General features: G+C 31.2%; 2 protein-coding genes across 2 annotated transcripts in view; both read right to left on the bottom strand.

The window, feature by feature from the left end:
- Nucleotides 1–23,498, bottom strand: part of LOC127724703 (E3 ubiquitin-protein ligase parkin-like) — a 558,693-nt gene that overhangs the window by 113,418 nt on the left and 421,777 nt on the right. The window lies entirely within an intron of this gene.
- Nucleotides 13,086–22,691, bottom strand: LOC127724748 (transmembrane protein 216-like). The gene is made up of 6 exons (XM_052231845.1): nt 22,571–22,691; nt 17,082–17,098; nt 16,289–16,382; nt 15,737–15,829; nt 14,317–14,518; nt 13,086–13,682 (listed from the first exon to the last, which is right to left on the bottom strand). Exons 1-6 carry the CDS (start codon nt 22,602–22,604, stop codon nt 13,667–13,669), a joined length of 456 nt encoding a protein of 151 aa, XP_052087805.1. The 5' UTR covers nt 22,605–22,691; the 3' UTR covers nt 13,086–13,666.

Here is a 23,498-nt window from a genome sequence, read left to right on the forward strand (position 1 = left end):
ATATGTACAACGACATTAGACATTAGACATTATTAGACCATACACAAGAATCAGGGACAGCTCAGCGGGGGTAACGTTGTCAGTGAATAACAAGGGAGCACTTCTGGGCTGATAAAATTTAACATTGTTGTATATGGAAAAAACATGACAGTTGCTTTAAAATGATTTGTCAACATTTTATTTGTACAATCATAAACTATTGCCATGGCAGGTGAAAAAGATATTAGATTTATCTTTAATTTGATTTAAAAAAAATTATTTTATGTTATTTAAAAGTGGTGTCCCTAATGATTTGAAAATTTCCCATGAAAAGATACGTTTTTCCTACATAACTTAACCAAATTCAATGATGACGAGTGGTAGTAAAAAATTCCTATAAAATTCATTATTGCAGTGACATTATTTCGCCATGTCTCATGTTATTTTTGTATAATTCTTCTTTCTGAAGGTGCAAAAAAAAAATATTTTAAGTTTGCATTTGATGGTGTCCCTGGAAGTTTGAATATGGTGATTATTTCGTTATCAAACGTCAGTTCATGTATACGTATATTATAAAGAACTGAAACCGATATCATATCTATACGTACCATATTGGGAAAGACGGAAAATGTTTGATATAAGATAGCGTCGAAACTTAAAAAAAATAAATAATATTAATCATTTTTCAATTATTGTTTAAAATAAATTCATGATGACGAAAATGTTAAATTGAATTTTAGTCCCGATTAAAAATTTTAAACATTATCCGGATAATTTAGATATATAGATAGAACTTAAACACATTTTGTATGATTAGAAAAATTGCTAATGAATTACAAAGAGCTTATTTGCAATACACACCTAATGACAAAGGAAACAATGTGAATTTGAAATGCTGTACTAAAAGTTGGATGATGAATATTAATTAACTTGAAATGCAAAGCATTTGTGTATTGCAATTTAAGTTTTGTAGGGTTCGGGAAAAGTTACATTAATGATTTAATTGTTTTTCTTTCTCGTAAACACTTATTATGTATAATACATATTTTATTTATTGGAAGGAAAAAGCTATGTACAAGTATCGTTTATTGTGTTCTTATCTAACCATATTAAGGTGTGAATTTAAACAATAACCACCCGCTGTTTTATCATCTGCCAGCTATTCAATTAATGAAAGATGTAGACCGACATTCATGCTGATTTTGAATATCATTTGACAGTACTAAAAGTTTAATGTACACTTAACGTATAACTCCGTCAACTTCTGTACTCAGGGATGTTTATACATGAACATATATAGCCCCGTCTAGCATGTCTAGTGTGCACGAGAGATTTAACTAAAATTTTGAATGTTGAAATATTGGAATGATTCGTTCATTGTTGAAGACCCTACATCAACTGTCAAGATGTAGAACAGGAATAAAAGCCCTATTCATTGATAATTTTCTGTTTTCTATGTATTGTGTGCGATTTTGTCCCATGTACATTTACTCCATATCCTTTTATTTTCTATCCAATATGTTAATTGTGCATCTAGAACTTTCAAATGTCCGATGATATAAAAAAAAACTTATTCAACAGTTAAATTATAATAATAAATTCAAAAACAGTTGGGCACTCTCTTTGTCATATCATTTGATATGTGCAACAGGCTTTCTGATATTTCAAAAAATAATATTACTTTGCCTTTCAATATCAGTGTAATCATTTCTATCTGACCATATTTTTTCTATGAATGAAGGTAGATGTGGGGTGTAAGTAAATGCAGAAGTCATGAACTTCTGGTAAATGAAATAGCAACCCAACCATGCACATAAATAACTTAGACATCTAGAGAGCAAAATATAGCCTTCTCCAAAAGACAGGCTCTTACAGGGCAACTTAAATACTCAACAATAGACATGCCTTTATAAAAATTTCAGGATCTAAATCGCCCAGAGTCTATACGTTCAATGTGAATTTAAAAAAAAAACTATGTGGTGTTTGCTTACATCCTCGTTTTTCAGTCTCTGGTGGATTGTTTTCTAATATTGACAATAATACCACATCTTCTTATTTTTCTTAAGGTCTTTTATAAACACAAACATTCTCCAAATAACGAAAACAAATAAGATATGACATACGACAACTACTTACGAGGTCCCCAAATTTTGACAGGTACTAGTACATGTATATGGAAATGTGTTCGAGTTAAACTTACTTTTGTAGGTCTCAACCCTCCCCCTTTTGAATCTCAGTATATATTAACAGAACGTGCATAAAAGAAAATACAAAACAGACAAGTTCTAGAAAAGAACTTAACTCTGGTTTGTTTAAGTTTATGCCACACATCTTATTTTTGGTACGTAAATTTGCTATCCTATGCCTTTTTTTCGCAGTTAATCGTCTAAGTTCCAATTCGCCTCTTATTGGTGTCTATATAAAAATGATCGTCCCACATGAGTGCATATTAAATATTTTTAAAATCTACTTTGCCTTTCTGCTTACCGGGCTATGTGATTACAAAATTATTTTGGATAGACATGTTTGTTTATGTCTAAAATTCAAAGAACCCTCATACAATGGCTGTATAAAAAGTTGTATATAGCAGACCTATAATGCTTTTTCATGAACTTATTTAGCGATTTTGCAGGTTAATATATATGAAAACATTTGTTATCTTCATCAATATGAATTGCCTTTTAAACTTGCCTGAGGAAGACGGAAAACGATCCCGGATATACATGTGAAGATGAAGCTCTATACTTTATTGAAAAATTTAGATTCACACCGCATATGTTTTCTAAATTTATGACTGAGTTTCATATGAAATTGTATTGTGTCTGGTTTTTGCATATTACTCCCATCTTTTCTTTTCAATATGGGTTTATGTTAAGAATAAACATCAATATCTAACGGTTATACAGATACAGCGAAAATTGACACGAAGTAGGCAAATATTTCGAAAAATAGGAATAATACCAACATGTATGTATTTCACACTAGTAAAAAAGAAGAAAAAACGTGAGATTGCCTTTTAATTTACCTCTTTAAAATTATTGTAGCCTTGAAATTGTCAAAACTGATCAAATCGACTTTCTAAAATTCACAGGTTTAGTCTTTTTTACCCAAATCTTCTGAAAAGCGTCTCAAAATCGAAAAATGGATTTTTTAAGATTAGAAAAAAAACCACCGCTATTCAGTTAACTAGATGCGATTTTAGTCTTTTTTTTTTATAACATAAATCAGGCCATTGTTTTTCTCTTTTAAATGATTTCTCATTTTTTCATACCGGGGCATTTTATAACATAACTTTTTATAACATGTATAACTGGGTTTACTCATTGTTGAATGACGCACAGTGTCCTATAGTAACTGTTGATAACATCCTCGTATTTTGTTCTTTCAATTGACGGAAAGTTTTCATCATACCACATCTTTTTATTTATAAGCCAATATATCCATTTGTTGAATTAAGATGATACATTTCAAATGTAGGACATAAAAGCCCCGGACACGAAGATGGTACCAGAAAAAAGTCAGGTTAGAGATAGTTTGTCTCTGATTTACAATGTGAAAAACTTATCTCATAGTAATAGTTTGTGTTTTCTTGAACATTAATAATTATAAGTATAAACAACTTTGTAAACAAAATTAATTCACGGTAAAAGAATTCATAATGATCTAGTGATTATTTAGAAAATAGGCTGCGAAAATTTGTTATTACTTGACTGGCTTTATGGTACCAAGATTAGAAATATATCCTTTGCATGAATAAAATTTGATAAGTCTTCATTTATCAATTCTAACGAACAATATCCCAAGCTGTATAATGAATTTATGTGATAAAAAGAAAGTACTTCAATAATTTAAGGTTCTCTAATATATTCAAACGATAGTAAACAGTTTTACTATTTAATTGTGAATTTTTGTCCTATCAATTATGTGACTGTCAGGCGTGGGACTTTGTGCCATTTACTTGCAACTCAGGACTGAAAAATTACCTTTACTTATGACCTCATAATACCATTGTAAAGTCAATCGTTTACGGTTTCAGAGGCGTATAAAACAGATAGTAAATACCTTTTTTTCAGATTTTTTTTTTTACATAATCAAGAAGGACAAAGAAGATTCTTTTGAAAGAAAGATTTGTAATTATGCCAAATGAAAATTAAACTATGAACTTTTTCGACATAGTTAGTTTTGAATTCTTTCTACTACAGCCCAAGTAATTGCATATTTAAATATAATTTTTCTTTCTCTTTATAAAACCATGGAAGTATTATATTGACAGGAACTCCAACAAACCGATTTCAAACGTTTATAGTGCGATGCCGCAAAATCGTTAAGTATCTGTTAATTAACTTGACATCTTTCAATTAGTCGTATCAATGCATGGGTTCAACAACGTTTTCGGGATACTCGTAATTACGGAATTTACCGAAGTAACCGGATGTATACATAAATGTCAAGGATATGACATTTAACGACCATGCCAATATTTGGCAGTTGACAGTTTTTTACTAGGTTTTCTATGTTAATAAACTATCGTCACTTACAAATATTTCACTAATCAGTATGGACGTGCACGATTTTGATGATGAAGAATTTGAAAAAAATATCGGTGAAGACATTGAAGAGTTTTATTGCTTTTGTAAATCTGAAACTTGTTCAATAGAAAAGATAAAGGCTGTACGGTGACCTATAGTTGTAAACTTCTATGTCATTTGGTCTCTGGTGGAGAGTAGTCTCATTGGCAATCATATCACATCTTCTAATTTTTATATTGAATTCTAATAAATTTCTTGTGTAAGGAAACACATCATGAGTTGTAATCTGCATGTGTAATTGAGGTTTACTGCTAACTTTGACAAATATCTTGTCGCATTAGTTACTGAAAGTCCGATGTCAAATATTTCATGCATTTCAACAAAAACAAAATATTATAAATTTCTAAACAAACGCTGCAAGATGTTTCAGATATGTTTACAAATACAATTAATTCTAAACTGGTTAATTCTAATGATAAAATTTTAAGAATATACTGCTTAGGACCCAGCATTATGATAGTTCTTTAAATGCATCGAAATATTTAAAATTAAGCCATTATTTCCCAAAACAAGTCCGTCAGACGTCAGAGCAATCTCGGACTAGGTTGAAGGTTGTTTTAAACTTTTGAATTTATTCAAAAGCTGTACATGTAATCGGTGTTATAACCTGATACATGCTATATGAAGAGGCCATCACGTGCGTATAATTATCCACCTCTCTTAGTGTTTAAAACATTTTCTAAAATATGTTAAATTACATTTTACGATATTTTACGATAGAGAAAACCATAAATATTTGTGTTACACTCGATTAAAGTTTTCAATCTTTAACTTAAAATTTGAGTTATCCGGCACCATCCGGCACACTACACGCGCATCACATTATTTTCTGCAAACACTCTACTTCAGAGTCATGTAATTTTCATAACCGGATATTTCCCGATTTCCTAGTTCCAGTGATAAAAACATATCAAACAAAAATAAAAATAACATTACCTTCTTTCCGAATACAATTAACTTTCTTTTGTCATTCTGTTAAATATGGACCGATTTTTTAGATTGTTTCAGCTGTAGTCTTTAATTATTGAACAGAAACAGGTGTCGTTATTCATGTAGCGATTCGCAATTAGCCACGGGAGTTTCCGTGTTAATTTACATTGGTAGGTAGATAAGACCTTCGATAACAGATCACGTGATAAGATCAGTTTCTGTAAACTATACAGGCGAAGGCGGCATCGCAGATACCCCACAAAGAAGTTATCACGTACTTGAAAAACTGAGTCGGAACCTTTTATTTTCCTAAAGAAATCAGTGGGATGCGAATGTGCTAATTTTTCGTTGGAGTTCCTGTCAATATAATACTTCCATGCTGATAGCAAGGATTTAAAACTATACAAATCCTTGCTGACAGTTAACATGTTAAAGGATTCCCACTGATTACAATCAATTAACACATATATGATCATATATAGACCATCGCGACACATATCGAGAGTTGTCTTATCTTGCGAACTGGACACCAGATGAGTCAAGGAGATTAGAAACCCAGTTCAAAAGAATTATTTCTTAATTTGAGTTATCTCCCTCAAAAGTGTCCACAATTCTTGTACATGATTATTTTATTATACCAATCATGGGCCCTTGTCGGGTAAGATACATAAACATCATAATACAATGATTATTATAAAACAAGTTATTAGTAAAATACACAATACATAATAAACAAAGTAATAAAGTGATAATATGAGCAATGAAGGATATAATTATGGTAAGAGGCATTGAGTGTAATGAGGTCAATTTAATATCAAAAGAATATGATATAAAGTTTATTAATAGGGAAGTAAAAAAAAAAAGTAAAAATAGAACCAGAAATATAGTATCTCATTTTGTAGTAGTTCTCCTCATGACCAGTGCACATCAGAGGGACTTTTACATCACAACAATGCAGAGGTCATCAAGGGGAGATCCTTCAGAACTAGCTACAGATATGAGATTACTCCAATAGTGATTCTCCTCATGACTAATGCACAGCAGCAAGGGTTGACATTGCTACTGGGCAGGATTCATCAAAGGACGGTGCTCTAGAACTCACTATAGAGAAAATATAAAGTTCAAATTACAAGTAGTAGAGGGAGATAGATCCCATTAAAACTTTTCATATTTCTTAATGAACATGCATAATTCTGATAACAAATTCTCATCTTCATTATTCATTAACCATATCAGTTTTTTTGGTAGGGTCAAGATTTTTAAAATTCTTGCAGCAATAACGACACATCGAATATGAGAGCTCTATAAAATGGTCTCAGAGGAGTTGTGTGAACAATGTGGTGTTGTTACAATACTCCAACAAATAGTCAAAGTTCACAACTCCAGTTAAATTTGTCGGATGAAAAAGACGGTATAATATGGTCAACTTCACATGATGGCATGCAATCAACCAAATATGAGTGGCTTCAGTAAAACAGTCTCAGAGGAGTTGCGTTCATAAGTTGGTCAAAGTCCCATAACTCTCGTGAAAATGATCAAAGTCTAGTAATGGACTTCTGGTAACATTAATGGGCGATGACACGTCAAAGGTTAAACTTAACTGTACTGTTGTCAATCAAATAGTGGCGCTTTTCATCCCCCCCCCTCATTCTTGATGGGATAGATGCAAAATCTTGTTAGATGTATACCATTCTGCCTGCTTTCAAAACTAATAACTTAAAGACGTGTAATTTTAGAAGAGGTAAAAGAAGGAAACGGTTTTTATACTTATTGTGAAGGTATTCTGCCGTTCACAACACCATGCAAATGATCGATTAATAGTTGGGCTGTTGATTAAGGTCAAGAGATAAATATTTTAAATTTTAAGCATGCTCAATTCACGGAGATATACCTTTAAAAGTGGAGGAAATGAAACGACTAAAAATCTAGTGACATTTTTTGTTGTTGAATAAATTGGTGGATACTTGTTTTTATCGTGTCAATATAAATATATTGACACGATAAAAATAAGTATCCACCAATTTATCAATATCGCTAAAAATTCGAATGTCTGCTCAAAGCAAGCGTTGCTTTCAGAATAATTAGGCGCTTGTATCTAAAACAAAAGCCCTGTTACTTAAGCGCTGATTGGTTAATTCAAATGCAATGTTAATTTTGATTGGTTAATTAGTATGATCTCGAAAAAGCAATTAGTAAACGAGATTTCACATGCAGCAGTAACTGGGAAATCCCCATCATGCTGATTGGACAAAATAATAGACAGGGATTCCAAATTAATATAATATAAAATAATATGTACAGGCATTGCACAAAAACGTATTGTGTATTAATAATCTATTTATACAAAATAGTTCCATTAATCCACATTATTAGTCCCCCCCAATCCTCCCTATTTATATTGCTCCTTATTTTTTTAGGGACTATGGTGCCAATACTTAGATGCTATCTCTTTGGGGCCCGAACCAAACGCTGAAAAGATACAGTGCAAATGAAAGCATCTGTTTTACGTACGTTATTCCTTTTTGTAGCTCTCCTCGAGCATTCATTTGTTTCAAGTATAGGGAACCATTTTTGATTAAGGGTCAGGTTCACAAGTTTGGTTAGTGTTAGGGTAAGCCCCCCCCCCCTTTCCTTTTTTTAGCAATAACTAAATAATCATTCAGCCCAAGTTAACGCACTCCTCTAAAGATAACCGAAGTTAACTCACTCGAAGATCAAAGGAAAAATTACCATTCGTGTTACAATTGATATATAACAAACTTCCCACACTGTATCAGCTTGTTAAAAAATGGCAAAAAAAATAAGTCATTTAATCAGTAATAAGACGGGGAAAATTTTTAAAAAAAAGGGCTTATTCTAATCTGGATACGGTTTTCATTTTGATCACAAAAATGCTTCTGTTTAACTTATGTAAATCCCATGAAGGTTTGACAAAGTTATAATAAATGACTGAAAAACTGTAACCTTAATCTGTATTTAAATGTTAACTGAAAAAAAAGAGAGTCCATTCAAAAGTTAAATACGGAAAAATGAAAATAAATACTTTCAAAATTTTGCTCTGGATACTGTCTTTTGGTCATAAAAAAGCTTCTAACATAAAGATTTGACAAAATTATTGATGTCTATAAAATCTTTAATCACAGACTGAACATAAATGTTGACGCCGCGGACGACGACGATGACGAAATCTAGGATCGCTATTGGTTTGTTTCTCTCTTTTCCCTCCGTAAAATATTCTGTATGCTTACGGAATATACAAATGTAACAATAATAATGTCAAATAACAGCCGGGTACCAGAAGTGGATCACTGTGTCTCGCTTTCGCGACATAAATATCGCATTCTCGACAAAATTGACCAAAGTCTCAAAACTCCAGTAAAAGCTCAAACAGACGATAGAGCACGGTCAAGATGATATAACGACAAATAATCCTACCAAGTACGAGAGATTTATGTCAAACGGTTTCTGAGTATTGATGTGTTTCGGACGGACATATACCATAACCATATCCCCCGTGCCGCGACACGCGGGGGACAATAACATTTAATCCAAGGAAGTCTTGTCAGCTTCCCGCAGCACTGGCGTTGTAAGACAACATTCATCCAGCTAACCTAATCATCAAGAAAAAAATACGAATTTATACATCCAGCAATACTGATTGCTGAAAAACTATATGTCCTATTGAGTAATTGATTGAAATTACTCTTTTTTAAAGAAGCGGGTGATTTATACTTGCCAAATTGATAGAAAGTTGATTATTGCTTAAGAATATGTTGCATAAAGATGTCTTTGAGTTTTAGTAATTTACGCAATATCATCATCTTGGTTTTTTTTATTCACATCCACTTAATTCTTCGAGTCTTGCTGTATTGTTTTTTTTTTTATTGTGGAATGTGAATGCAGATCTTGAATGAGAACAATATATAATTATATTTGTGTTTATGTGAGGGCTTTCTCCACAGATTTATTGACAGGTCCATCCCCAAATTGTTTGAAGTTTCATGAAATAAGATTTTAGAGGAAGAAAGTTTATATTTAGTGTTATCGTGAATTTCACCTAGGTATGGGCGTTGTTAAGAGTGGTTTAAATCATTTAGTTTCTGTAACGATAATGATTTATCCTATTTCTTATAGTGAAAGACTCTGCTACATGTTATAAGTGATACGGTAAAACAGAAAATCAATGATAATATGCATTGTTGAGAAGTCGATTTGTAAATTAGCTTTTTTAAGATGTTGGCATAGAAGGTGCTGTTTCTTTTAACCTAGAAACAGTCGATTTTGTCTCCATTATTAGATTAATCCTGGCAATTTTGACAGACCAAAAAATCAAAATGTTAACTCAGTCAAACATGACTGGGGGTATTATCTCATTTGTCCAAGGCAATGGATGATATCCATCATGTAGAAAAGTCGATTTTTTTTATGTACGTGTTGTCTAAAAAAAATTATAAATTTTGATATAAAGTGTGTCATATTGCCGTTTTGTAGAGACATTAGGTAAAAGAAAATATTTAACACCAATGGTTCGAGTTTTCCGATGGTCATAGGTGTTTAAATGCAGTATAGACTACGAGAGAAATGTACCTATTTTTAGAGTTTCTGTTGAATTTAAGACTTGGGTTAGAGCCATATTTGAATTTTCTAGAATAATCCTTGAACAGAACTCTTGGTTAATGTATCATGAAACATGGCGGCATTAAACAATGCGTTTGCCAGTCTGTTAGGTTAAAAATAAAATGTAGTCTCTTCTTTTTGACAGTAGTACGTCTTTTTATCAGATGTAAATTGGAAAAAAGTGTTGGACAAATTGGCTTCTTTATGTCATCAAGAGCATGCTAATGAGCGTCGCATCTAGGACTTGTCTATCGGTCCAAGGTCGCATTCACCTGGTATAGAAATCTCTATTTTACTAGTTTTTTTTTAATAATTAGTATCTTCTTGGGTCTAAACTGTCAAAACCCTTACCTAATGTCTACTAAGTATATCAATTTTGTTAATTTTGAGACATCTAACTATGTTTTATGATACGCACCGCAGTTCCTCGTGTGATTGACTGTACAATTTATTTTTTTGGATGTTAATCAATATTTCATGATGAAAAAAATAATCATATTTAAGGATCTTAGAAAAGAAAATCAATTCCATCTCTAAATAAATCTACAAACTTTTCATCTGTAATCACGGGTTAAGCTTTAAAACAATTCATTGATTGTTGCTTTGACGTCCAGAGGCAAGCATTTCATGTAAATTCAGAAAGAGATTAAAGTGGTCAATCAAAGTTGTTTGCAAAGTAGGTCAAATAAGGACGAAGGGCGGGCAAGTAAAACTTTCACTTGAAAAAGAGTGGTTGTGCTTAATTGGAGCAGAAATCTTGGCGTTCAACACATCGCCTACGGATCCATATTGTTGTTGTAATGATTCTTTAACATGGATTACCAACCAGCAAACGTCAACATCATATAACGATTCCATTTCAATATTCAACTTTTCATTTACTTATAAGTTGATGTCTTGAAATATTTTCATGGACTCCTTCGATTTAAATCATAATACTTAAAATCATCTGTATGCATATTACAAATATGGACAAAATTTATTTCTCATACAGCAAAGGTTTCATTCATGTAAATTCATTTGCTAGTTCAAGTAAACAACATCAAAATGACTTTTGTTGTTAGAATAGATAGGTTTCGATTGAAACAATTTGAGCAAGAGTTACTTCCCTTTTGTCCCCTTTGTGCAAATTCCTTCATAAATCAGCCAAATTCAACTTGTTATACTGACCACTAGACTATAGCAAAAGGTTTTCTGAACCAGTTTTATTTCTTTTAGCCTTGCTTAATTCATCATTTCCTTCTAGTAAGGATATGTGTATTGCATGTATCAAGTTGGTTAGTCAGATAAGAAAATCAATCGTTTATACCTCCAAAATGGCGGACAAGGGGAATAACTCAAACTCAAATTCTGTCATTTGAAACCTTTCTATAGGGACTACTTTTACTAATGTTCTAAGTGTGAGTGGGTGAATTGGTGGTTTGACACCTATTGATAGCTTGAACGGTGTCTCCATTTTGTTATTTTGCATTTTTTTTGTATTTCCTGATTTTAATTGACATACAATGAAAATACGGATTTTGGGTTATTAAAATTTGCTGTTACAAAATTATTTAAAATTAAGGAATGTATCTCCCTCATGCAAAGCTCTGATTCCTTGCTTAGCTTTGGCTATACTTTTTTGTCCTGATTGGGTTATAGCTCTTCATGTTTTAATAAGCTTTGGATTTTCAAATATTTTGGCCCCGAGCATCACTGAAGAGACATTGATTGTCGAAATGTGCATCTAGTGCAGAAAAATTGGTACCATTTATGTTATTACTACCACTGGGTCAATGCCTCTGCTGGTGGACTGATAGTCCCCGAGGGTATCACCAGCCCAGTAGCCAGTACTTTGGTACTGGCATGAAAATACGGATTTTGTGTTATTAAAATTTGCTGTTACAAAATTTCAGAAATTATTTAAAATTAAGGAATGTATCTCCCTCATGCAAAGCTCTGATTCCTTGCTCAGCTTTGGCTATACTTTTTTGTCCTGATTGGGTTATAGCTCTTCATGTTTTAATAACCTTTGATTTTTAAATATTTTGGCCCTGAGCATCACTGAAGAGACGTTGATTGTCGAAATGCGCATCTGGTGCAGAAAAATTGGTACCGTTTATGTTATTAAGCAAAGCTGAGAATTTTTTAACAGTAATACTGAATAAATATATATGATATACTTTCTGTCTACACAAAATATTTATCAGATGTTTGAACAGTGGTAAACTATAGCTACTGATGCTTTAATTAAGCAGTACAAAGTATATTGAAAAAAGTGTTGAAAATTCCCAATATGGACTCTTCTATTCGACAATGAGAGGTAAATTTTGCTCAAAATCAATTTAGGGAAGACAAACTGGGTATTACTGGAAATCCCTCTTTTTTTTCACATGCAGACATAACTATCTAGATAACAAGAATGCATATCAGTTTTTTTTTTGAAAGCTGTTTCTGTATAACTTATGTCAATCACTACAGAAGCTTCTTCAATCTGAATCATTGGAACGATTATTGAAAAGTTGAACCAAATACACTGACCACCATTTTGACAATAAGTCTTGACTGAATGTTTCTGTAACATGACATATTAGTTGTGAATTGTTGACAAATATCATTTAATCTATACAAACTAATCACCTGCTTAGAAAGCATTGTTTTATTCATCTGTAGTAATTCTAATAACATAAACGATACCAATTCCCAAATGTGCATTTCGACAATTAATGTTTCTTCAGTGCTGTTCGAGGTCAAAATATTTGAAAATCCAAAATCTAATACAAATGTTGAAAATCTAATAAAAAAAAAAAAACTACATAAAGAAGAGCCAAATCTAAGCAAGCTAAGTTTATATTCCTACAAATAACTCAAGGATCAAAATTCTTTGAAGAAGGCTGTGTCTTAAGATGTCAGAAAGTAATTTTTCTGTTAAATTTGGTGACTAATAGATTCTAAGTTGTTCATCAAATCAAAATAAGAAGAAACTGTATCTTTTCATTTCAATAAATATTTATTATTTACTATTATCATATATACAAAATATTAAATCTAAATGTTAATGTACAATATCTTACAAAATAAATGTTTATCACAAAATGAATGAATAAACTATATCTTTATAGGACGGTATATGATAATCTTGCTGTAAGACAATTTTTGATTCCTGGACTTTAATTTTCTAAAGTCTGTCATTCTGAATTCAAGTATAACAGATTCCTTTATCACTTCTGGTACATTTACATTTCATTTGCCTGGAAATCAATCACACTTGAATTGTCAATGACAAAATACCATTATATGCAACTGGCATCTGATAACACATCAGATGTGGAAGAATAAAATATTAGAGAACTACTGAGCATGTATTAATGATAAGAAGATAGAGAGCTAACCTTGAGGATCTTCATTAAGACTAGTAACAAGCTAAGTTTAGTCTACAAATTACTCAAGGCTCAAAAAAAATAATTTTTCTGATAAATTTGGGTGACTCATAAATGAATCTTATAGTGCATGTATATCCTTCCTCAGCACCAGGTCAGATAACTGTCAAAGATGAACCACATTAAAGTTCTCTAATATGGCGTAGCTCTGAAATTAAAAAAAAACAAAACATATCTATTAATTTGAAATTCAATATTTTGAACAATTTCACTAGGTTAAGCAGTATTTATAGAATATTGTTGTCTTTAGCGTTGACCATGATTGATTGATAGCTCAATCACATACTATCAACAACAGCTGAAGTGCTATCAGACAAAGGAAAGGATTTCCCAAACAATTTATTTTACTTCTGTGTCAGAATAAAGAATCCTAATTATCTAAGAACATTCTTACTAAAGTATATTTTTATTTCACATAATGAAAAAATGAAATATGTACCATAAATGTCTTATCATTTTATTTTTGTGTTGTTTCATTTATCATTTTCCTGCTTATCTTTATTACAGAAATTTCTCCAAGAACTGAAAAGCGGCTAGCTTCAATGCTTTCCATTCATTTCAGGGTTTTAAAAAATGACTGATCAAAAGCTGAAGCACTTTTGTAATATACTTCACCAAAAGTTGATTCTTTTGGTGGCAAGTAGGCAAATTAAGAAGTAATATCAACAATTACTGGCAAGTTTTGAGAGAAAACTGTTTTTTTCTCTTCAATTGTAAAATCATAAATGCATGTGTTTGGTAGTATTGATACTTCCATTTTGATAACATGTTTTCATACATACCTTGCAAATGTGATCATAGATATAATTCCAAAGATGAGTTCCAGTCCTATCAACACAACCTGGATTGATGCTAATATTACATCAACTCTCAAGACATAGGTCTGCCACAGTATTAAATATAAAGCTCCAAGAACAGCAGGTATACTTAGTAATATAGATACTAATACACCAACTATTCTTTCTGTTAGGTTACCTTTCTGAGCTAAAAAAAAATAAAGATCCATATAAAACAAATACAATTCTTCTTCTGAAAATGAATTAATAACTACAAAATGTTTATTGAAGCTGTGAAAATGAATAGAATATATGGATTAACTGCTAATGGGACTGCAACCCAACAACACCAAAAAATATGACATCTTGAGGTCAATATAAGGCCTTTAATAATACATTAGTTTCTAGAATTTAAGCTTTCTTATTTGTTAGGCAAATCAATGATTGCTATAAGTAAACAACAAATACCATTAGGACAAAAAAGAAATAACTAGCTGTAAAACAACATTTTATTAGAAAGATTCTGTAAATTTTAACTAGTTACAGTCATTGATTAAAGAGGAATTGTAGATACAAGAATGCCTACGCCTACCCTATCTTATAGAAATTGCAAAGTACATGGTTTACTGTGGAAACCCAAAAGATCGTTTTGACCCCCAAAAAAATAATGAGGTGTACAAAATATTATGAGGTACTTAAGATTCTCTAAAAAATGTTTAACAGTTGCAATGCAATATCCTGGAAGATGAACATTCAGTAACTATCTTTGCTCATTGTTGAAGGCAGTACTGTGACCTATAGTTGTTTACATCCTCATCCTCTATCTTTGGTGGATATTTGTCTCATTGGCAATCATACCACATCTCCTTATTTTTATATCAATGAGTACTGTGTATCCTTGCTTCAGAAAGCTGGATTATTAAAACTCGCATTTTGATCTTATCACACATGCACATTATCTATAATTCAATAATATAACATCTACATATCTAGGGGGCCTCGGTGGCAGAGTGGTCTAAGTACCGGGGGTAGTTACTACTGTAATCACTAGCCAGTCAACACTGAGGTTGTGAGTTCGAACCCCGCTCGTGGCCGAGTGGTCTAAGTACCGGGGGTAGTTACTACTGTAATCACTAGCCAGTCAACACTGAGGTTGTGAGTTCGAACCCCGCTCGTGCGGGTGCACTCGACTCCAATCTTAATTGACTAGGATTGTCAGTTTTTCTATCAAAGGTCGGTGGTTTTCTCCGGGCACTCCGGCTTCCTCCACCATAAAAACTGGCCGCCACGAAATAGCCCAAAAGCGGTGCTTAAAAGTGGCGTTAAAACACCAAAAATCAAATCAAAATCAAATCTACATATCTAAATAATAAAAACAATATATTTCTAAACAGTGTTAAAATTAAAATTCTAGTAAATAAGTTACCAAAGAAAATTCTGAGAGCTTCAATTGCTGCTAGCAGGAAAACCAGTATGACTTCAGCAGGTAACACATTTTCAGCATAGGGTAATGATTCTCCTAAAATAATATCATTACTAGTAAAATAATATCATTACTAGTAAAATAATATCATTACTAGTAAAATTATATCATTTTCTATTATTTATTGTTTGTGTATAACATGTTATCAATAGTCCTAAGGTAGACAGACTATAACATGTTATCAATAGTCCTAAGGTAGACAGACACACTGATTTGCTTTTATAAGTTCCATATAAATTTTATTGGTCAGCTTAAAAATCTTTTCAAACATAATACATTAAACAAGCAAAAGCTAAAATTCCAAACATCATTTTGCAAGCAACATGTATCAAAAGTTTAAAAAAACATATGTGTAACCATTTATTCACATAAAGTTTTATTCAACATTAAAAAGAAAAGTGATCATTTGTAGACTGTCATATTGATTTCTAAATAAATTTATAAACAATGTATACTGGTATATGTGTGGTATAAGAATCAATCATGAACACTTACCTTTAAATATGAAAATGAGTATTTCACAAATGAAAAAGAATCCAAAGTACCATCCATTCAAATATAGTAAAACTTGGTATGGTAGTGAAGATCTCTGGAATGTGTTAAGGATTCTTTTTATTGTGAGGACATCTTTAAAATATGTGTACTGTACATGGTGTAACTTCTTCATACATATACTAATTATACTGGGCAATCACTTTTTTCTATAAGGAACATGTTTTGCTCACCTGATATCTTAACATTAAATTAATTTATGAAAATCTTGGCTTTTCTTATTATCACTAATTTGAAATTCCATTCCAGTAAGCAAAAATTAGGCTTCTAGTCTGCAGCATGTTCAGATATCTAAATGTTTTACTTTCAAATTTTCACTATATATATTTTACATAATTCATAAATTTAAACGAACGTATAATTTCTTGGTCTAAAAGTTTTTCCACGATAAAAAATAACATAAAAAAATTGAGTAGCTTGATACTATATTATTGCATTTATAATATGCATAATATGTATATATAAAACATGTATGAATCATATCAATTTCAACAACAAACAGGGGAAAACAAGCAACAAACATCATGAACATCTATTGATCTAGTGTTGTAGTTTCATGTAGGGCTATTCAATAAGAAATTTTCATCTTTATATTACCCACTGATTTAATCACAAGGTCTGTTCCTGGTTGCTACATTAGATTTTCATCCTGTTGAGCAGGTTAAACATTTTCATAAATGAACATGATAAAATATTTGTATATAAATGAATGAGACTTTTCACCTTGAAAGGATACAATTAACTGTATTCTCCCTGAAAAAAAGGCAAATATAATTACGATAATAATTTTTAACATAAATATGAGTATATGCTTTGAACATTTGAAATATATTAATTTATTAAATGCAAACTTCCATCTCTTACTTATTGTATAAAGACCAGTCTATAGTTGAAGACTGTATAAAGACCTCATGTAGACTTTTAGATTTATTTTATTGTTATTTGTGTCTTTGAGTTGCTGTCTCGTTGATCTATATATATATATATATATATATATACAAGTCTAAATTGAAAACAACGTTCAAACCTATGATTGCGTTGGATAAAAACCGCAATTTTTATACGTGTGCATGCAAAACAAATTTCTTGGTAGAGGGGTCTAAATACAGCACAAACAACATTTTCCAAAAGACCAAAAAGTGAAAAAGTATATTTTAACAAAACGCATTTGACTAGCAGGTCGAACAACGGATGTTCTTAAACCCTGCTGACTGCCATGGCGATTGCCAAATAAACGGATCACAGATATAACAAAATGGATCTTAATTTTAATCTAATACCAAATAGAAAACAAAAAACTTGCGGAAAAGATGGTATACCGCAAACATGAGGTGCAAAAATTTGTACACCATATCCGGATTTCGACAATTAATGTCTCTTCAGTGATGTTAGGAATCGAAACGGTATTTGGAAGGCCATATAATTTACCTCAATTTGGGATTGACTCTTGAATTTTGAAGAGTCGAAATAGGATGAACGGATCATATAAACCCGAAGGCAAATATAATACAAGCCCAAACGAAAAAATATAAACAAGTCTAAATTGAAAACAACGTTCAAACCTATGATTGCGTTGGATAAAAACCGCAATTTTTATACGTGTGCATGCAAAACAAATTTCTTGGTAGAGGGGTCTAAATACAGCACAAACAACATTTTCCAAAAGACCAAAAAGTGAAAAAGTATATTTTAACAAAACGCATTTGACTAGCAGGTCGAACAACGGTTGTTCTTAAACCCTGCTGACTGCCATGGCGATTGCCAAATAAACGGATCACAGATATAACAAAATGGATCTTAATTTTAATCTAATACCAAATAGAAAACAAAAAACTTGCGGAAAAGATGGTATACCGCAAACATGAGGTGCAAAAATTTGTATATATATATATATATATACTTCTCATCTTTTATTCCTCTTTACATATATTCTGTATTTTAGTAACAAATACTGCTATAAATGACATTAATAGTTTAAGTGAGGCAAATTCTAAAGAAGAATAAATTCAATTGCCAAATTCGAGCTTTAATTAGGTTCAGTACATCTGCAGTTTGGGTTAATATAGGCTCTGCCACATTATCTCCCTTTTAAAAAATTTCACGAAATTACAATTTCTTACTTATTATTTGGACATGTTGGAAGTGCAATATAAAGCTTTACAGGTGTTATAAAGAAATATTTGAATATTTTTGTTTAAAATGTTTACTGTTATCATGAGTATAAGGGAATATTTTTTTCACTGTAAGTAAAATTCATTGAAAAATTATATTTAGCAGTATTGCTTACTTATAGCTGCAAAGTTTTAGATTGCATTTACAAATAAAAAGTAACAAACTGACATTTCATTAAAAGTTTTCAAAGAGAAATGTTAATTTATTGCCTGATTTAGATATACTCAGATCAAGTTACTGTAAATTCAGAAATTATTGCATGCATTTATTATTGCGAATTTTGAAGAATGGACTAAAATGCGAGATTAAATATTGTGATTTCAGGAAACTCTGCATACAGTTATATGTATCAGATATAGAATGTGAGTTCTTATTATTGCTATACTCATTCTGTTGCATTAGTCACATTAACAAAAACCTTGCAATAATTTCTGAATTTATAGTATATTGGCTCAAACTGCAGTTGTGCAGAACCTATAAATATAACTCTGTTAATCACCAGGTCTCATGTTACTCACCGGGTCTCACTTATTAGCAGCAAGAAGCATTTAAGCTACAAGACTTGTCAGAAAAATTTAGCAACAAATGTAAGAAGACAAATTTGTAAGAAAAGTCAATTAACTAGTTAACAGTTGATTCATCAAAAACTTTAAAGAATATAAACGATAACACTACAATGTACTTGAAAAATTCATTCTTTTTAAGCCTTAGTCCAGGAAATAGACATATTATGCAAACAGTGATATATATTATACTAAACATGCTAAAATAAATCAAATCAAATAAAAAAAACTGAAATATTAATACATATGCATAATTTTATTTGGAACATAATTGTGTGTGTATTGCATCATTTTTGAAATGTCATATGATATATTGTTGTTTGAAGATTAAAAGTAATTAAAGTTGAAATTCAAGTTACTGATTTACAACAATGATATATTAAATACTATGTAATGTATAAAGTATCGATGGATAAACATGATAAAAGCAAGAATACATTTATTTTAATGATTAAACAAGCATTCTGTGAGTATTGCCTGACAATACATAATCCACTACCCGTTAAAAATTCATTGTACTGGAACAAAATGCTAACTTGATCTATAACTTGTCACGGTGTAAACTATATAACAAATATTAAGTCAATATCTTCAAGCATGACGAAATTAAAGTGGGAAATAGATTATTTGAGTGAATTTTCTAAGTCCAAGGACCATAACTCTACACAAAATCATTAGACCAGACCAAAATTTGAACTTGATCTGTAACTTGTCATGATAAAACTATATACCAATCATCAGATCAATATCTTCAAGCATGACAAAAAAAGAGCGGAAAACTGATCATTTGAGTGAATTTTCTAAGTTTAAGGACAATAACTCTGCACAAAATCATCAGACCTGAACAAAATTCGAACTTGATCTGTAACTTGTCATGATAAAACAATACACCAAATATCAAATTAATATCTTCAAGCACGCAGAAAAAAGTGTGGAAAACTGATTTGCCAGACTTACGGATAGACAAAGTGCAAACCTAAAGTCCCCTTCGACTTCGTCGGTAGGGGACTAATAAGACACAAATTAAGTTAGAGGAAAAGGGGAACCCATGCCCTATAAACATGACAAGTGCGTGTTTAACATCAGTATAATGAAATATTTATAATCATTTTGATACATGTACAGAATAGAATAGAATAATTATAGAATAGAATGTACATTTAAAAAATGCACTTAAATGCATGTTTCTTTGTTTATTTGAATTCATAAACATACCTGCCAACTTTTCAAAATCTTCATGGGAGATTTTAAGAGCAAGAGGAACTAATGCTCCTCTTATATTGTCATAAGTCTTTTTAATCTACTACGATATTGTTTGAATTGTTTGAATGGGTATGCATGTGCTTACATGTATATACATTTTTTGTATCCTTATTACCAGTCAGGGATATAACTCTATAGGGTTATTACAGAAAAATAACATACATTTGTTATTGTGGACTAAAAAATCAAAGAACTGTGATAACATATGTATGTTACATGTTTCAAAGGGACAATATACATCACTAGTTTAGTTAAAATGCATACAAGTTCTATTGATATCACTATTGTCTTTATGTATACTTAACTATAGAAAGATATAACAGTTTATAGTTTGCCAATTTTGCATAGTACACCTATATGTTATTACAGAAAAAATATGCCTGTAATAACTAAAGGGTGTTATCACAGCTTCTCTATATCACTCCAAAGCATTTTCTCTGACATACATCATGCTTAATTACAATGTATTTTAATTTATTGTAAGAAATAATGACCAGAGCATGTAATGAGGTTCTGCGCAAGCTTCCCAGTAATTCCCAAGTGTCTCATATAATAAGTTACATTCCTTTAATAACTAAGCTATGTTATTACAGCTAAGTTTATCCCTTAAAAGCCTCGTCTCATTGATTTACCATGGTTAATCAAAAATGTATTAATTTAATTAAAAAATTAATTATCAAGGTTATGCATTTAGTTTCTGCGCAAAGTCTCAAGAGTTCCCTAGAGCCCATTATAAATAAAAATATGTTTGATTTATTTTACAAATAACAAACATATGTTATTGCAGATTTAGAAAATTTAAGGAATAAAGAGTAGACAACTCATGAAAGTGTCTGTAATAACACACACAAGTTATTTTCTGTATAATTACACCTTATATAAGAAAGCCAGATTTTGTTTCGTTGATAGCCAGTGTATTTTTCGCATATTCTAATATTTTTTCCTCATTTCAAACGAATTTGCCTGTTTTTTCACCACTGCCAGTGAATTTGCCATTTTGGATATTCCTTTTTTACCCTCTCAAGCATTTTCCCGCCAAAATTTTTCGGATATGACGTTACATAAAAAAGCGAAATAACGCATACTAGTACATGCTTAATTCCCGTGGTTCTATGATAATATCCTCTTATCCTCAAAATTATTCATAAATATGTTAATGAATTAGTTTCAATTCAAATCTATTTGGTGTAATTAAACAGATATACATGTATCATGTTATGGAGGGGTATTTGCGAAAAATACCAGTCTTGGGACCGAATTTCCCCCGCCTAGCGGCTCGGGAAATTTTACAGTCCCTTGACTGGTATTTTTCGCAAATACCCCTCCATAACATGATATATCTGTTCAATAACCCTATAGAGTTATATCTCTGACTGATTACTCATTTGAATGCCTGTTTTGAGGTGTTTAGTTTATATAATAAAGAATTTAAAAATTCAGGTCAACACCTCTCATGGGGAAATCCCCCATAAATAGTGAAGGCTGGCAGGTCTGCATTATTAGTTTAAAGAATAGAATGTACATTTAAAAAATGCACTTTAATGCATGTTTCTATGTTTGTTTATGTGAATTCATTAATAGTTAGATTCTTGATGTTAAATAAATTTGTTTTCTTGTTGATTCTTTGCACTAAATAAGTCTTCCTGTAGCTTCTTGATGCTTCAATTCTTGTGGACATCACACGTTCCCATAAAATTATTATGTCACATGAGAAAATGTATGCTACGACAAAAGAAAAGTTATTGTTGTATGTTCAAGTGTCCCTAATATCCATTCCCAAATAGCAATTGTTGTATGTTCAAGTCTGCCTGATACATGTATGCATTCCCAAATAGCAATAAGCTGATAAAGCCTTAAAGGTCTGTAGTTAATTTATTTTTGTTTGTTAACAAAAAGGGTATCATACATTTATTCAATACATGTATTAAAAGAAGCATGACATTCTTCTTACGTTCAATAAATTATTTAAAACATGTCAAGAGTAATATAATGAGACTTTAGTTTATGTCTACTGCTACTAGTAAAACAACTTTAAATTTTTATAAATGTAAAACTTGTTTGTGCATGACAGATCTAGAGTCTTAGTTGAATGATTGAAATCTAGTATATAATGATCACTTAATGTAATTTGCTATGTTCTGCAGGTTGCTTTGATAAATTAGTCAATCGAAAAATGCTAGCTTAAATTATTTAGAAATATCCGTGTAGTTTTCTCAAGCTAAAATACCTTTCGGTTTTGGTTGTTGTCCCGCGGTAGCCATTTTCAAACAAATATCTCTGTCAAAAATAAATATCTCAACTCCGAACTCAGAACAAAGTAGTCGCGAATATTAAAAGGGACACAAATAAATTACGCCAGCTATATTATAATCTTTGTTAGTTCCAATAAAAAGTGAAAAAATGAAATAAGATGATTATCAAATAAAAACTCGTTATTGCTGAGGTCAATGATTCATTTATATACTATATAAATATTTGCTGAGTTTAAAGAAAAATCAGTTAAAAAAAAATAATTTAAAAATGGTTACTTTTTTTCAAATGTAGCTCTTGATTAGGTGATATGAAACCTTGTTGCTATGAAATGTTAGATACAGCTCCACATTTTGCTATTTGCTCCGTCTAAAAATAAATTGGTCTCTGCAATATACAAATAAATCCATGGCGTACGCGTAAGTATACACTGAGACTACTATAACACAGTGTTATAGTAGTCTCAGGTATACATTACAGCTGATATCGAGTTCATTTGTTTTTTTCCTGAAGGCGTGACCAATCCATGTCCATCTTTTTAATTTTTATTTCATCTCTGATTTCTCTTTGTATGGTCAATGTATATAATTTCTTTTTAGTTATTTTGTTTTGGCCAAAAGATAGTGCAGCCAATGTGTTTGTGTATCATTCACCCACATTCTTAGCTGCAAAGCAAAACAGGTTTTACGTTATTGTTATAAAATTACGATTTTTTTTTTTGCAAGGAATGGTGATCGCCAAATTGGTATTAGTAGGGAAAATATAAACAATATACGGCCTTCGACATGGAGCCTTGGCTCACACCGAACAGCAATATATAATGGGCACAAAAAAAAACTAGTGTAAAACAATTCAAACAGGAAAACCAACGGTTTAATCTATATAGAAAACGAGAAATGAAAAAC

Source organism: Mytilus californianus, unplaced genomic scaffold (genome assembly GCF_021869535.1).
Source record: "Mytilus californianus isolate M0D057914Y unplaced genomic scaffold, xbMytCali1.0.p SCAF_14, whole genome shotgun sequence".
Taxonomy (NCBI): domain Eukaryota; kingdom Metazoa; phylum Mollusca; class Bivalvia; order Mytilida; family Mytilidae; genus Mytilus; species Mytilus californianus.

What these genes read in the sequence shown, in the direction of transcription:
- LOC127724748 (XM_052231845.1), bottom strand. Translation starts at nt 22,604, where the DNA reads ATGGCTACCGCGGGACAACAACCAAAACCGAAAG. An exon ending in ACTCATTTTCATATTTAAAG is followed by an intron (nt 15,830 to 16,288) that starts GTAAGTGTTCAT and finishes ATATTATTTTAG; the next exon opens with GAGAATCATTACCCTATGCT. An exon ending in AGCTCTCAGAATTTTCTTTG is followed by an intron (nt 14,519 to 15,736) that starts GTAACTTATTTA and finishes ATTTTTTTTTAG; the next exon opens with CTCAGAAAGGTAACCTAACA.